We start from the raw sequence: 13,435 nt of genomic DNA on the forward strand, positions 1-13,435 counted from the left end.
GAGAGTGTGAGGGTGGCAGAAAGCGAGCAGAGGCCAGCATGACCCTTAACACGAAGGAAACTGGTTTCCCGCCGGCTGTTCTTGGACAACAGCATGAAAATCACTTTCCACCATCAACACTGCAGACACAAGCCCCACACACACGCAGTCACCTTTATTACCCAAGCTCCACCTCCTGCGAGAGTGGACAGCCTGATGACAGCACTGAGCGCCACCAAGTCCCCGTCACTAATGGCCCCAGAGTGAGGATCAGCCCGCGGGAACAGGAGACGCCCGTCACGCGGTTCCCCACCGCGTCACTTGCAGGGATGCACAGGTCACACCTGCACGGATGCTGGGAGGACCTGAGGAGCAGCTGCTGGAAGAGAGCGCCAGGGCGGTGTCCCCCACACCAGGGCCCAGCACCTCTGATCCCAGCGTCTCCAGGCCACACCTCGTCACTGGATGACGCCACGCAGGCAGGGACAATAAACTGACGCGTAAGAAACCAAAGCTTTATTAAAAGAAATTCTGATTTTGCAGAAAACACTGTCTTCAAGAGAAAATGAAGCAAAATACAAGTGCTGAAATCAACCACTCTAATGCTATGTAATTGCTAATTCAAATTCAAATTGAAAAGCCAACACCCATGTCTTCAATCCAGAAATGCCTCCGGGCTGAGGTCTGGCCAACTTGTGATCACAGAGCTGTCAGTGCAGAGACCGTCCCAGCCTTGACCACACACAGACCATGCACACGTATGAGATTTCTCCTGGTCCAGCCGAAGACGCTGCCCAACTTGGGAACTTATTTGTGAAACCCAGGGAAGCGAATGCGACAGGTCAGTGAGCGCATGTGACAGCGAGGCTGGCGGGAATGCCCAACCTCCTGCGGTGCAGCGAGGGTCAGCATGAGCCAGGTTTCCAGCGTGGGAGGCTAAGGACTAAAACAGAGCGTGCAGGAAACACTGGGGCTTCGACGGCAAGGGAGTGGACAGGAGGCTCAGGGGGTGGCCCTGCGATGCTGAGGTCTCCAGGGGGGCCAGAAGCCAGCAGGTGCAGCTCTTGGGAGACAGTGCGCGAGGCTGCTCAGGGAGCACCCAGGGTCGATGGCAGTGGGGCCGCCTGCAGGTGAAGCGAGACAGGTCAGAGGGGTGTCTCGGGGTGGGCAGCAAGCACATCTGCCCCAAGTGACCCTGGAAGGTGGAACCGGGCTCAAAAGGGGCGAGTGGTGTCACAGGGAGACCTGCGGGGACTTCTGCAGAGGTGCAGGTATCACGAGACAGGAGAAGAGGAAGGGAAGTCAGGGGACTACTGGGGTACCGGGGAGGGGCCAGGCAGGGACCCCCGAGGAAATCCAGAATCTTCTAGGGGCAGGGTGGGAAAGCCCAGCTCCCAGCCGGAGAGGGGGGCACTGGGGAGGATTTGATGTCTTTTACTTTTCAGAATATGTAACACATACACAGCACGCCAGCCCACAGTCACAAGGTGGGTGCAGCCATCATGGGCCCCAGCTCTGTTCCCCAGGGCAAACAGTGGTGTAAGCGAAAGGCGTCTTTAAGGTCATTGGACTGTTTCAGAATATGACACCTAAGTCATGCATTTAGAATTCATTTATTTAAGAGGTAGAAATAGAGAGAGCGTTCTCCCATCCACTGATTCACTCCCCAAACACCCACAATTGACCCCAGGCCAAGCTGGGGTCCAAAGCTGGAAACCAGGGACTCACTCCAGGCTTCCCACCTGGGTGGCAGGGACCCAAGTACTTGAACCCTTACTGCTGTCTTCCAGGGTGCACACTGGTAGGAAGCCAGAGTCAGCAGCCAGGCCGGGTGCCCAGCCAAGGCACCCTAACCAGTGTCTCATCTGCTCATCTAAATGCCCGCCCCGGGTCACTGGAACACCAGTGTGGGGAGCAACTCAGACTAGACTAAGTTACTGGAATTAAGACTTATTCTATGCATCTGCTCTCCCACAATATGGCGCTGGGGAGAGGAGGAAACAGCTTCTACACAGCTGCCTCCAGTTCAACCAATAAGCAGCAGGACCTGCTCCTGATTGGAGGAGAGCAGCGTACTCGGCGTGTGGGTAGCAGAGTTGGGATTGGTGGAAGAGGACTACAAAGGAGGAGAGAGACAACATGCACCAGGAACATCTATCTGAAGGAACACCTGTGCAGCCCCCGAGAGAGCCGGCCGGCGGTGTGCCGCTCCCCCGCGGAAGTGGGGAAAGTGGCAGGGGGAACCGCCCTTCCACGGAGGTGGAAGGGTCGGTAGCCAACCCGGGAAGAACCAGCAGCAAACCCGGGGAGGGCCGAGCAGACGAAAGAACAGCGCAGGGTCCTGTGTCGTTCCTCCACGAAGAGGGGGAGCGACATAATGGTGCCGTGACTCGGATATGAAGCCTAGGCAGGGCTTAGTGTCGTTCCTCCACGAAGAGGGGTAGCGACACACCAGAAAGTTTATCCGTGGCCATGTTCCCTCAGGGTAAACTGAGGAAAAGGTGGCACCAGGACCCGCTGCCCCTCCTCCCACAGCCTGCTTCCCTCAACCACAGAAGCACAGTGACAGGAGAGCGTCACGTTTTAACGAAGGCATCCACAAATCAGGCACGATTTCAATGCCTAAATTCAACTCCAGAAACGTATTTAATTACACATAATCTAGATTTCCAAAAATGGAGGAGAAGAAAAAGGCGTTCTGTCTTGGCAACAAAACGGTATCTACCTCGTCCTAATCTCCAGCTCCACTCAGGCAGGGTTCTGCTTCTCACGCCCATGCCCATGCCCCTTCCCGATTCCAGTAGGGATCGGGTCACAGGGTATCTCTCTTTCATCATTTTTAACTACCAGCACCTCATAAAGGATAAATGGTGTTTTAAAACCGACCAGAATTGGGTTATGCTCAAGTTTCCTTTGGTAGAGATACATTAAAGGCCCCCCTAACTGCGCCTGACAGCAGGAGCCGGTCTCCGTTCACACAGGGCTCTAGGACAAGCTGCCTCCCTCACCCATCACCAGCAGAACGACCCACACTCTCCAGGGAGGGCCAGCACAGCCAACACGGGACCCACACAGGGTAACACAGGACCCCTGCACGAGTGTGGCCATCGGCCTTGCCAAGGCCTCCTTCCACCACTTCCACCTGCTACCCCTTCCCAAGTGGACAGTGTGAGTGTGCATCCCACTCACACACACCCAGACACGTGCGAACCCCACTAGTTCACTGAAGCAGCTCATTCCACCGACTGGTAAAACACCTTATCTATGCATCCAGTGCTTGCTTTTTGCAAAATGACTCGACTCCTTTGTAGCTTGGGTCACTTCATTCACCGCCTGAATCGAGTTCTTTCCCACTTTGTACACGAATCAGAGGTAAGCCACTGCTGACTCAGATTGCATCGCCCACGGGTCCCTCACAGACTCAGCTCAAACCCCAGCCGCAGCGTTTGAATCCGGGGCTTGCGTCCTGTCAACAAACTCCCAGCCTCACTTCCTCTGCCTCTTCAGTCTCTTCCCATCTGGCTGGCCGGGGCTCTCTGGGCAAACTCGGGAGCCAACAGCTCTTCCTGAGGGGATAAGAACTACTGACCACCACCCAAGGGCTCACACGGCACGTGGCGCGGCCACCACCTCCCCTCGCCACTCCTGCTCTGCCGCCTCTCCTGTGCCTTGTCCCTGTCACACAACCCTTGTGGCCAGGCAGTCCCGTGTTCTACCCGGCTCCTCCCTGGTTCTGCTTTAGAAGCAGCCACGCCTGGACAAGCTGCCTGCTCGGCTCCCGGGACCCACGGAGACAATCAGCTTCTCAACTCACTCACTATCCAGTTGCCCCACACCTGAGGTCACCGGGAGTGACCACAGTGCCCTGTGCAGGTGGCTACTGAGGAGAAAGTGACTGGAACGCCTGGCAGTGGTGAGATGCCATCACTGACAGACACAGCGAGGCGTGCAGCAGAGGGGCTCCTGTCCACAATCCCAGGCAGAAGTAAAGTGTGAAGGTTCCAGTCTCCAGCACGGTGGGGCCTTCGGCCTCCTTTATCTGCACTCAGCCTACACAGACTTGTACCAGACAGCCACCGTTCACTGACCTTAGGCACTGACGCCAAAAATGAGGGGCCCCACAGCAAAGGACAACAGTCACTTGGTCCTTAGCTATGGACACGGCTCAGAGAGGCGATCGTTGGAATCAGAAGACGCATGCTTCAGTTGGAAACAGATGCCAGAGAGAGAGGAAACGCAGCGGCTTCTGACAAACTCTAAATGGAAAGACTGGATGAGCGCAGTTCTGAAACCGGACTGCGCTGGTGACAGGAGACACTGGGCGGTGTCTGACGGAGTGGCTCCCGCAGTCGCCACTGCTCAGAATCCTGACCTCACACCTGGCAAAGGAATCCACCGTGAGCCCTGCGACAAAAAGCAGCTGATTTGGTTCTCACTCAGTGAAATACCGTCTCGGCCTTCCACAGGAGGTTCATATGCCCCCAAAGAAGGTTCCTCGCAACGTTGCCACCTTGCACCACCAGCATGAGAGGCGCATGGTCCAGTAAATACGGGGGGAAGTGGGTTAGGCACGCAGACCTCGCCCTGTGCTCATGAAGCTATCGTGTGAAGCCCAGAGCACACTGCTCCCTAATTTACTTGAGCAAAATTTACTCATTCCCCTAATTTACAAGAGCTTCAAGGAAGTGTACTTTAGGTGCCCCTGTTTAGAAAACACTGCACCTCACAGAAATAGCCCCTACACACACACACACACACACACACACACACCCCTTAGTTTTAACTAAAAATCACCACCCTGCATTGCAACAGAGCACTTGGAGAGTAAAATCGATTTCCATTTGTGCAAAGCTAAAGAACACAGAAAAACACCTCAGCGCTGATTTCCAGCTGTGTGGGTTCCATTTCAAAATATGTAACAAATGTGAAACCCATATTACAGATGAACAAACTGACCCCTTGATGAGAAGTTGCATATAAATCTCCCTAGTTCACAGAAACACAAATTACAGAATTACAAAGGGTGTGTTAGATTGTGCTGCAAACAGCAGAAGATGAGCCCGATGTCAGAGGACGTTTACATCACATTTCCGTAAACTTTGAGAACTGCTCTCTAGAGCTGCTCTGCTTCCTGTCTGGCGATGAAATCGCTTCCCTGGGTTTCACAAATAAGTTCCCAAGTTGGGCAGCATCTTCGGCTGCACCAGGAGAAATCTCATACGTGTGCAGGTGCCATCTGGACATCCAGGCTGGGTTTCTGTGTCTGCTTCTCTGTCCTCCTCGCTTGCTCCTCAGAGCAGTCGATGTTTCTCTCCTACACGTAACTTGTGTTTGAATGATAACTAAATAAAAAGTAACTTTTATTCTCAACCTTAAAAACATAACAAGCAGTCTGGGATGGGCATTTAGTCTGACAGTTAACACGCCACAGCCCACCCTGCAGGGCCTGGGTTCAAGGCCCAGCTCCAGCGGCCAACTCCAGTTTCCTGCTAACGCAGACCCTGGGGGCCAGCAGTGCTATCTCCAGTATGTGGGTTCCTGCCACCCACATGGGAGACCTGGATGGAGTTCTCAGCTCCCAGCTTTGGCTCTGGCCCAGCCTCGGCTGTTGCAGGCATCTGGGGAGTGGTTGAGCCAGCAGAAGGGAGCTCTCAAACATTTCTCTGTCCCTTAAATTGATTAATTGAATTTATTCATTTTTAAAGTTTTATTTATTTATTTGAAAGTCAGAGTGACAGAGGAGGAGAGACAAAGAGGAAGAGAGATCTTTCATCTGCTAGTTCACTCCCTAAATATCCATAACAGCCAGGGCTTGGTCAGGCTAGGGCAGTAGCCAGGAACTCCATCTAGGTCTCCCACGTGGGTAGCAGATACCCAAGTATCTGAGCTATCATTCACTGCTTCCCAGGAGCACTGGCAGGGAGCCAGATCAGAAGCAGAGGCAGGACCCAATCCCAGGCGCTCCAGGATGGAATGCAGGCATCTCAAGTGGCCACCTATCCCACTGCACCACAACGTCCCTCGGAAAATATCATTTATGTATTTATTCTTAAAAACCTCATAACAACTAAGTTTGTTAAAATGAAGGTGTTTGTGTGTTATGTTCTCTGTGTGTGTGTGTGTGATATGTTCCCTGTAGGTGTGCCATGCTCCCTGTGTGTTGTGTTCCAGGCGTATGTACATGCACACATACATTCCCTAGCTGTGCCCACAGAAAAGGCCAAGAAGCAAAGCCACACCAGCAGCAAGGGCCGCACTGAGTGCCGACATCTTAGCCATTTCCCACTGAAAGGAACTGGGTTCTGTGGAGAAACGGCTGGCACCGGGGCGGACGCAGGGCAGACACGAGATGCGCCTGACACATCCCACTGCCCCACAGAAGAGCCGAGTGCCCCAAGACGACAGGGCACAAAGAGCAGGGAGCCAGACCAAAGGGGCCACGCTGACCAAGGCTAGGACAACGTAAGCATCAGGCTGGGTGAAGTATCGGAGCTCCACCTCTGACAAGAGAAGTCCACAGCCTGTGCCAGCAACAGAGACGAATGAACGAGAGCAGGCAGGGTGTCACGTGCAGCGGGCTGACCAGAGCGACTGCTCCGCCGGGGAACCCACATCCTGCAACTTAGTGAGGGACGGCGCAGGCGGAGCCCCCGTGAGCTCACCTGCGGGAGGGTCTGAAGAGGAGCAAACCAGCAAAGTGTCTCCCACCCGACTACAGAGTGGATGGAGAGAAGGAAGAACCCAACCGGGAATTACACAGGGGACACCAAACTTAACAATCCAGGAGGGACAGATGGCCGTCGTGTGTATCCACACGTGACAGCCTGAGGCAGGCACCGCTTTCCCCATGTAGTCCCGCAGCTAGAAGCAGGCACTCCCAGTCCAGTCCCAAGGAACCAGCAGAAAAACATGAAAGGAGAGGTTTCTGTCAAAGCACAGGGGGCTTAGAACTGCATTTGTAAAACATGCTACAGTCTTGAAAGATGAGGAAACACTATGAAAATGTTCCTGGTCACACGAGGCTAACTGGATTCCACACTGAGGGGCAGTGCCACAGGAGATTATGAGGTCAGCCGACAATACAGGTGTCACAGGACAGCAGTGTAAAGTCGCTAGTTGATCACTGTGGTTACATCAGAGAATGCCCCTACACTCCGGAGACACTGGAGTTCTGAGAGCCTACGGCATGATGCGGTTACATAGCTATAAATATTCATTCATGAGACTCAGCTGAGAACTCCTGACCGGAACAAGAGTTCAGCGAAACGGAGAGACCTGAGATAAGCACGTGGCATTCGTTCCATGGCTGCTTCTAGCTAACTGCAGTTAAAGATGCAACAGAAACGCGGCTGGCGCTGTGGTGTAACAGGCTAAGCCTCTGCGGTGGTGCTGGCATCCTGGCCGGTTTGTGTCCTGGCTGCTCCTCTTCTGATCAGCTCTCTGCAATGGCCTGGGAAAGCAGTAGAGAATGGCCCAAGTGCTTGGGCCCCTGTACCAGCAAGGGAGACCTAGAGGAAGCTTCTGGCTCCTGCTTCAGATTGGCTCATCTCTGGCAGTTGCAACCATTTAGGGAGTGAACCAGCAGATGGAAGACTTTTCTCTCTGTCTCTCCCTCTCTCTGTAGCTCTATCTCTCCAATAAACAAATTATTTTTTTTTAAAGATACAACACAAAGAAAAGACTGTGTTCACAACAGTAAGAAGGCACATGTGAGTAAACACAGTAAAAGCAGAAATTATGAGAGTAAGTCTAAGACCCTGAACAGAAGTCCACAGGGACGATCTCCGTGTCACTTACACTTTCATGCTAACAGCAAAATCTGGGCGCAAGCACCAGAATATCAAGGATCGTCACCTCTGCCCTTTGCAGTATGGGTGATGTTGACTTCCTTGCAGCAGGTGTCCCAGGCTGTGACACAGCCTCACCTGTAAGATCTTTCTCCTGAAGGTTTAGATCGGGGCCGGCCCTGCGGCACAGCGGGCTAAGCCACACTGGTGATGCAGACAGACGTCCCGCGTCTGAGTGCCTGCCTGGAGTCCTGGCTGCTCTGCTGACAGTCCAGTGCCTGCTCATGTTTCCGGGAGGCCGCAGATGACGGCCTGCGGACTTGGGCCCCTGCCACCCAAGGGGGAGACCTGAATGGAGTTCCTGGCTCCCGGCTCCTGGCTCCTGGCTTTGGCCCGGCCGGACTTGGCTGTGGCCAGCATTTGGAGATGAACCAGTAGAAGGAAGATCTCTCTCTCTGTCACTGTGCCTTCCAAACGAGTAAGTAAATAAATAAATCTTCAACAAGTTTGGATTTTCTGTGAGGTAGTCCTTAGGCCGCAGCACCTGTTCTGAAGTTTAAATAAGGCCTAAAAGTGCCTCTGAGTTTGTCGCAAGGCGCTGAACACGCCCAGGGGAGCCCCTTTCTCAGGAGCACCAGAATTCGCCTGGAAACCATTTCCAACTGGATGTGATCCTGCGCCAGGTGCCGGGCGCTGGGTGCTTAATTCAGTCTGTGACTATAGTGAGGCCCCCATGATCATCAACATAGTCCCACCATGATGCAAACCACCACCTCACAGAAAGAAGGAAGGCTAGCAGGCCAGAGTGTCCAGGAAGGAGAACGTTCTGGTTAAATTAATGTGCTCTATTTAATAACAATTTTTACAGTCTCCTGGATTTGAGCCACCTGCAATAGGTGACCTCACTGAGGATCAGGGTCACTAGGCTTAACCTCAGGCCTCCCCCGCACCTGCCCCTCAAGGCTGTGGAGTGGGGACTTGGCAGGGGATGCGGGAAACCCTCCTAGCCACAGAGGCTGCCCTGGAGAACACCGTAACGCTCGATCTCGTGCTGCCGTCTTCATCTAACAACGAAGACTCGAAGAGGCTGAACAGTCGGGCTCACTGTGCCTTTATCAACTGCTCACCCAGAGACACAAGACACCCACAGCATGCCACACAGTGGAAAGAAGTCCACAAAGGACTCGCTCCCAGAACTGTCTCGGGTGGAAGGAGAGAGAGCATTTTCAATACTCATCCTAACGGTTTCCATGAAAAGTCTCACTTTACTCTCATGCTCGCTAGAAATACTTGAAACATTTTCAGTGCAAGAGGCCTTCGAAAAGTTGATGGAAAAACAGAACTGAGAGATAAGATGCTCTATGTGGGAGGAGACGTGAATCCACACATCGTTTTTCCTCCTGCACACCTTCCGTGGATTTTTCGCGTTTCGCTCCACGTGGATCTGTGGATCTAACAGGCCTTGCTCCTTGTGTGGCTGCGTGAGACAACTCGGCAGGGGACGGCGGGAAGCCCCAGAACCCTGCTGTCTAATCGCACTCGACCTCTTCAGGGCTTTTCATTCAGCCTCGCAGGGCACAGTTCTTGAAACTGCCACAGCTACCCGGGCGCTGAGGAACGCAGAGGAGTTCCTGCAAAGGAGGCTGGCACTTCTTCAAAAATCTGGAATTTCCCTTCCTTGAAAGTTAAAACTCTTGGAAATCCAGTTTTAATCACATCAATACATGGCGGCATGCCACACAGCTCAGGGTGGGACAGTCGGCCTCTGTTTTTTCAGATTGATTTATTTGAAAGGCAGAGTTACAGACAGGCAGGGAGAGGGAGAGAGGGGGGAGGGGGAGGGGGAGGGAGAGAGGGGGAGGGAGAGGGAAAAGGAGGGGGGAGGGGGAGGGGGAGGGAGAGGGGGAGGGAGAGGGAGGTCTTCCATCCACTGGTTCACTTCCCAGATGACTACAACGGCCAGAGCTGCACTGATCTGAAGCCAGGAGCCAGGAGCTTCCTCCAGGTCTCCCACACTGGTGCAAGGACCCAAGGACTTAGGCCACTTTCTTCTGCTTCCCCAGGTCATAGCAGAGAGCTGGATCGGAAGTGGAGCAGCCGGGACTTGAACTGGCTGCCGGCACTGCAGGCAGCAGCTCTACCCGCTACGCCACAGCACCAGCCCCAGGCAGGCGGCTTTTTCCAGTCGGGGGACATGCAGCAGTGCCTGCCAATGCATTCGGTCCATCAGCCCGCGGATTAAGCAACAGCCACAGTCGGACAAACCCCGACACGTGAGGCCAACCCCGATGGCGTGTGAATGCACAAGTGCTCACTGATTTTTATTTTTTTACATAAAGAAAGCCAATCCAGGCCAGCACCACAGCTCACTAGGCTAATTCTCCACCTTGCGGCGCCGGCATACCGGGTTCTAGTCCCGGTCGGGGCGCCGGATTCTGTCCCGGTTGCCCCTCTTCCAGGCCAGCTCTCTGCTGTGGCCAGGGAGTGCAGTGGAGGATGGCCCAGGTGCTTGGGCCCTGCACCCCATGGGACACCAGGAGAAGCACCTGGCTCCGGGCTTCAGATCAGTGTGGTGTACCGGCCGCAGCGGCCATTGCGGGGTGAACCAATTTTAGGTAAAGGAAGACCTTTCTCTCTGTCTCTCTCTCTCTCACTGTCCACTCTGCCTGTCAAAAATAAAAATAAATAAAAAAAGAAAATAAAAAAAGAAAGCCAATCCAGGCCCATTCACCCAGTTTTTGTTCTAAGGAGAGCTAGTATCACAGAGACAGAAGGACCGACTCTCCAGCATCAGACCCTCACTCATTCCCCCGTAACACAGGGGGCATCAAGAGGAAGCCTTCCCGTCCTTGGCTTCTGTCCATGAACGCCCCTGCAGGTGTGAGGACGTGGGCCAGGGCCGGGCACCCCGGAGAGCCACCAGCAGCCCCTCGGCTTGTGCACAGCGTTCCGCTGGAGAAACAGCAGAAGCGCGACCCCACCAGGTGCCTCTGTCTGCGTCAGCCCAAGATGAGGACAGGTGGCTGCAGGCCCCAGTGCAGCCCCCACCTCCCGAGCACGAGCGGGCAGGGAGGACCCGCTTCTCACACAAGCCAGGTGTCTGCAGCACTTACGTCTTTCCCCAGCACTCGGAGTTCAAACTGGGTCTCCTTGAAGTGCACCTTGGTGATCCGAGGCCTGGAAAACAGAGCAGTGGTGTTGCTGCACTTTGGGACGTGTCCATGGAAGCACGCCGGCGAGCTCCTGGCTCCTAGAGATGCCGCCGTGACGACCCCGGCGAGCTCCCCGTGGGTCCTCTGCTCTGGGAAGCCCCATTCTCATGTCCGCTCCAGCCTGGATCCCAGGGCCCGGGAGTGCCGCCCTCCCAGACCCCCAGACTCCCCGGGCGCTGCCATCCTTCCCTGCGCGGAACTGAAACCAGAGTAGGTCTGGCTGAGCCAGCCCACGCTGGGATGGGTGGGAAAATCTGCCCCCACAGCTTCCGTGGACAAGAGTCCAGAGTCTCTGCGCTGGGAATTTACGGAGAAAACACACACGCGAAGGTGCACTGGGAGAACACCTCACACCCAGGTTCACCCATTTGTCTATCAACCACGAGAAATGCACCTGCTTTCTGTCCCCAGCTCTTTACTCACGCACAGCCTGACACATACGGCATCCAGGTCCCACCTACCAGAAATACTTCCCCACTTGCTTCTTATTCTTGTAGACGACAACGCCAACCGGAGTCAATCCCAGGAAATACTCCGACTTGTTTTCTCCCTGCAGAAACACACCGAAGCCCATCAGCACGGAGGCAGTCCCATCAAAGCGCTTTCCCAATGCAGCTGGCCACGCAAACGCGATTTGCTGAGCTCACAGGGACTGAATCCTGGAGGGACGTCGACTTAGAAAGCGGCTGGGCTACGACGGCAGCGGGCTTGCTGCTCGATTCTTTCAGTTTTTAAGAGACATTTTCCGTCTTGGACTAACTCCTAATTGTGACTTCAGCTCATTAAAAGGGACCTGGATGACCAAGCAGGTCCCTGATCCAGTGCTGTTGTACACAGCAATGATCAACCCCGGTGGCGTGTTAACTTGTATCACCTGTGCGGCTTAACACGCTGGCGCCTGGGTGCTACGGAAACCGACGAACTCAGCAAAGACACCAAAGGATCAAAAACACACAAAGCCTCGGGGGTTCTCCTGGGTGGCCGAGGACCGAGGACCTTGCTGCCGTCACAGGTGCCTTCAAAGGGCTCGCGTTGAGGCGGCTTTCTGATACAGACGACCACAAGGCTTTGTCCCACCGCACTCCCCCCAGAAAGCTCAGGACCTATCCCGGTCCTTCCTCCCTCCACTTACAACTTCAATCTCTTCTCGTAAAGGCTCGAGAGTCTACTTCCGGGCAATGATAAATTCCAATGAAGAAAATGGAATCCTGATTCGCAAACGTCACAAACAGAGCAGGCGCCGAGGGTGTGCACGGGACAGCCAGCTGGCCTGCATGCTCTCCCCGCTGCAGCTGGAGGAAGGCCACGGCCCACAAAGCCGCACTCGCGGAATACCAGCTACTGCATGCTTTCAGTGCCAACACTTCAACGTAAAGAATGTACAGAAGATTCTCACAAAGCTCGGTCATGGGCCATGAATTCCTCCAGCGCACGTGATTGTGAGTTAGGATAAACATTACACAAACGCAGAGGCATTTCTCAGGAGTCGCTCTTTATAATTTTCCTACAGAACACGTTTTTTTAAAAGCCTGAAAACCTAACCGCCTACCAGAGCGGAAGGGAAAGGGAGAACCACTGCACACACATTGCAGTCTTCTGAGACACACTCAAGGGACACAGCTGGGAGCATGAACGATCTCTTGAGACTGGAATCGAGGCAGCTCGTGTAAAACGCAACTTAGAGATAAGTTTACTTTGGGTGTAAAAACATTGTGAATAAAGTTAATGGAAATACTTATTGTGAAAAAAACTACACATGGATTTCAAAATTTTTTGTACCAAAGTAACCTCTGTGTTTGAAAGAGAGAAAGAGAGGTTCCATCCCACTGGCTCCCTCCCCAGGTGCCTGCAGTAGCCAAGAACTGGGCTGGCCAAGGCCAGGAGCTGGGAATCCAATCCCGTCTCCTACGTGGGTGTCAGAGACCCAGGTGGGGCAGCTGTCACCTCTGCCTCCCGGGGCCTGCACCAGCAGGAAGCTGGAGGAGACCGAACCCAAGGTACTCGGACACAGGATGCAGGTTTCTTAACCTCTCCACTAAACGGTCTCCCCAAACTTAGTTTTCAATTGCATTTTCCCACAGACTTCGTGAAGTACCCTCATATATAGCAGGTAACTGACACTTCCCCCCAATCTATTAACTCTTACTGCCACACTGACTGCATCCTCAGAGATGGAAATTCTAACTCCTTTGAAATAATGAGATGGTTTCTTGTTTTAGGGAAACCTTGATGGGCAAAAGACATTACAAATGAATATCTGAGTGAGTTATCTGAACTGCATAGTTTTTCCCCAGGTTATTTTAAAATTGAGTCCCACGATCCAGTTGACAAACATTTAGCCCGTATACACTCCTTAGCTATTCATTCCCCATGAAGAATAAGGCACTGGCTCATTTTCTCAGATAACTAAATGTGAGCATTGCCAACTACACTCATGCAAAACCAAAGGCAAAGGCA

At 53.6% G+C, this 13,435-nt stretch overlaps 1 protein-coding gene across 3 annotated transcripts in view; it reads right to left on the reverse strand.

Annotated features, from left to right (window-relative positions):
• Nucleotides 1–13,435, reverse strand: part of EPB41L4A (erythrocyte membrane protein band 4.1 like 4A) — a 216,209-nt gene that overhangs the window by 74,920 nt on the left and 127,854 nt on the right. For all 3 annotated transcript variants that reach the window (XM_051834523.2, XM_008248402.4, XM_051834525.2), the window contains exons 8-9: nucleotides 11,440–11,528; nucleotides 10,880–10,943 (exon numbers count right to left, since the gene is read on the reverse strand). In XM_051834523.2, the coding sequence (XP_051690483.2) occupies nucleotides 10,880–10,943; nucleotides 11,440–11,528 (153 nt within the window). The remainder of the gene's footprint in view (nucleotides 1–10,879; nucleotides 10,944–11,439; nucleotides 11,529–13,435) is intronic.

This window comes from Oryctolagus cuniculus, chromosome 6, assembly GCF_964237555.1.
Source record: "Oryctolagus cuniculus chromosome 6, mOryCun1.1, whole genome shotgun sequence".
NCBI lineage: Eukaryota > Metazoa > Chordata > Mammalia > Lagomorpha > Leporidae > Oryctolagus > Oryctolagus cuniculus.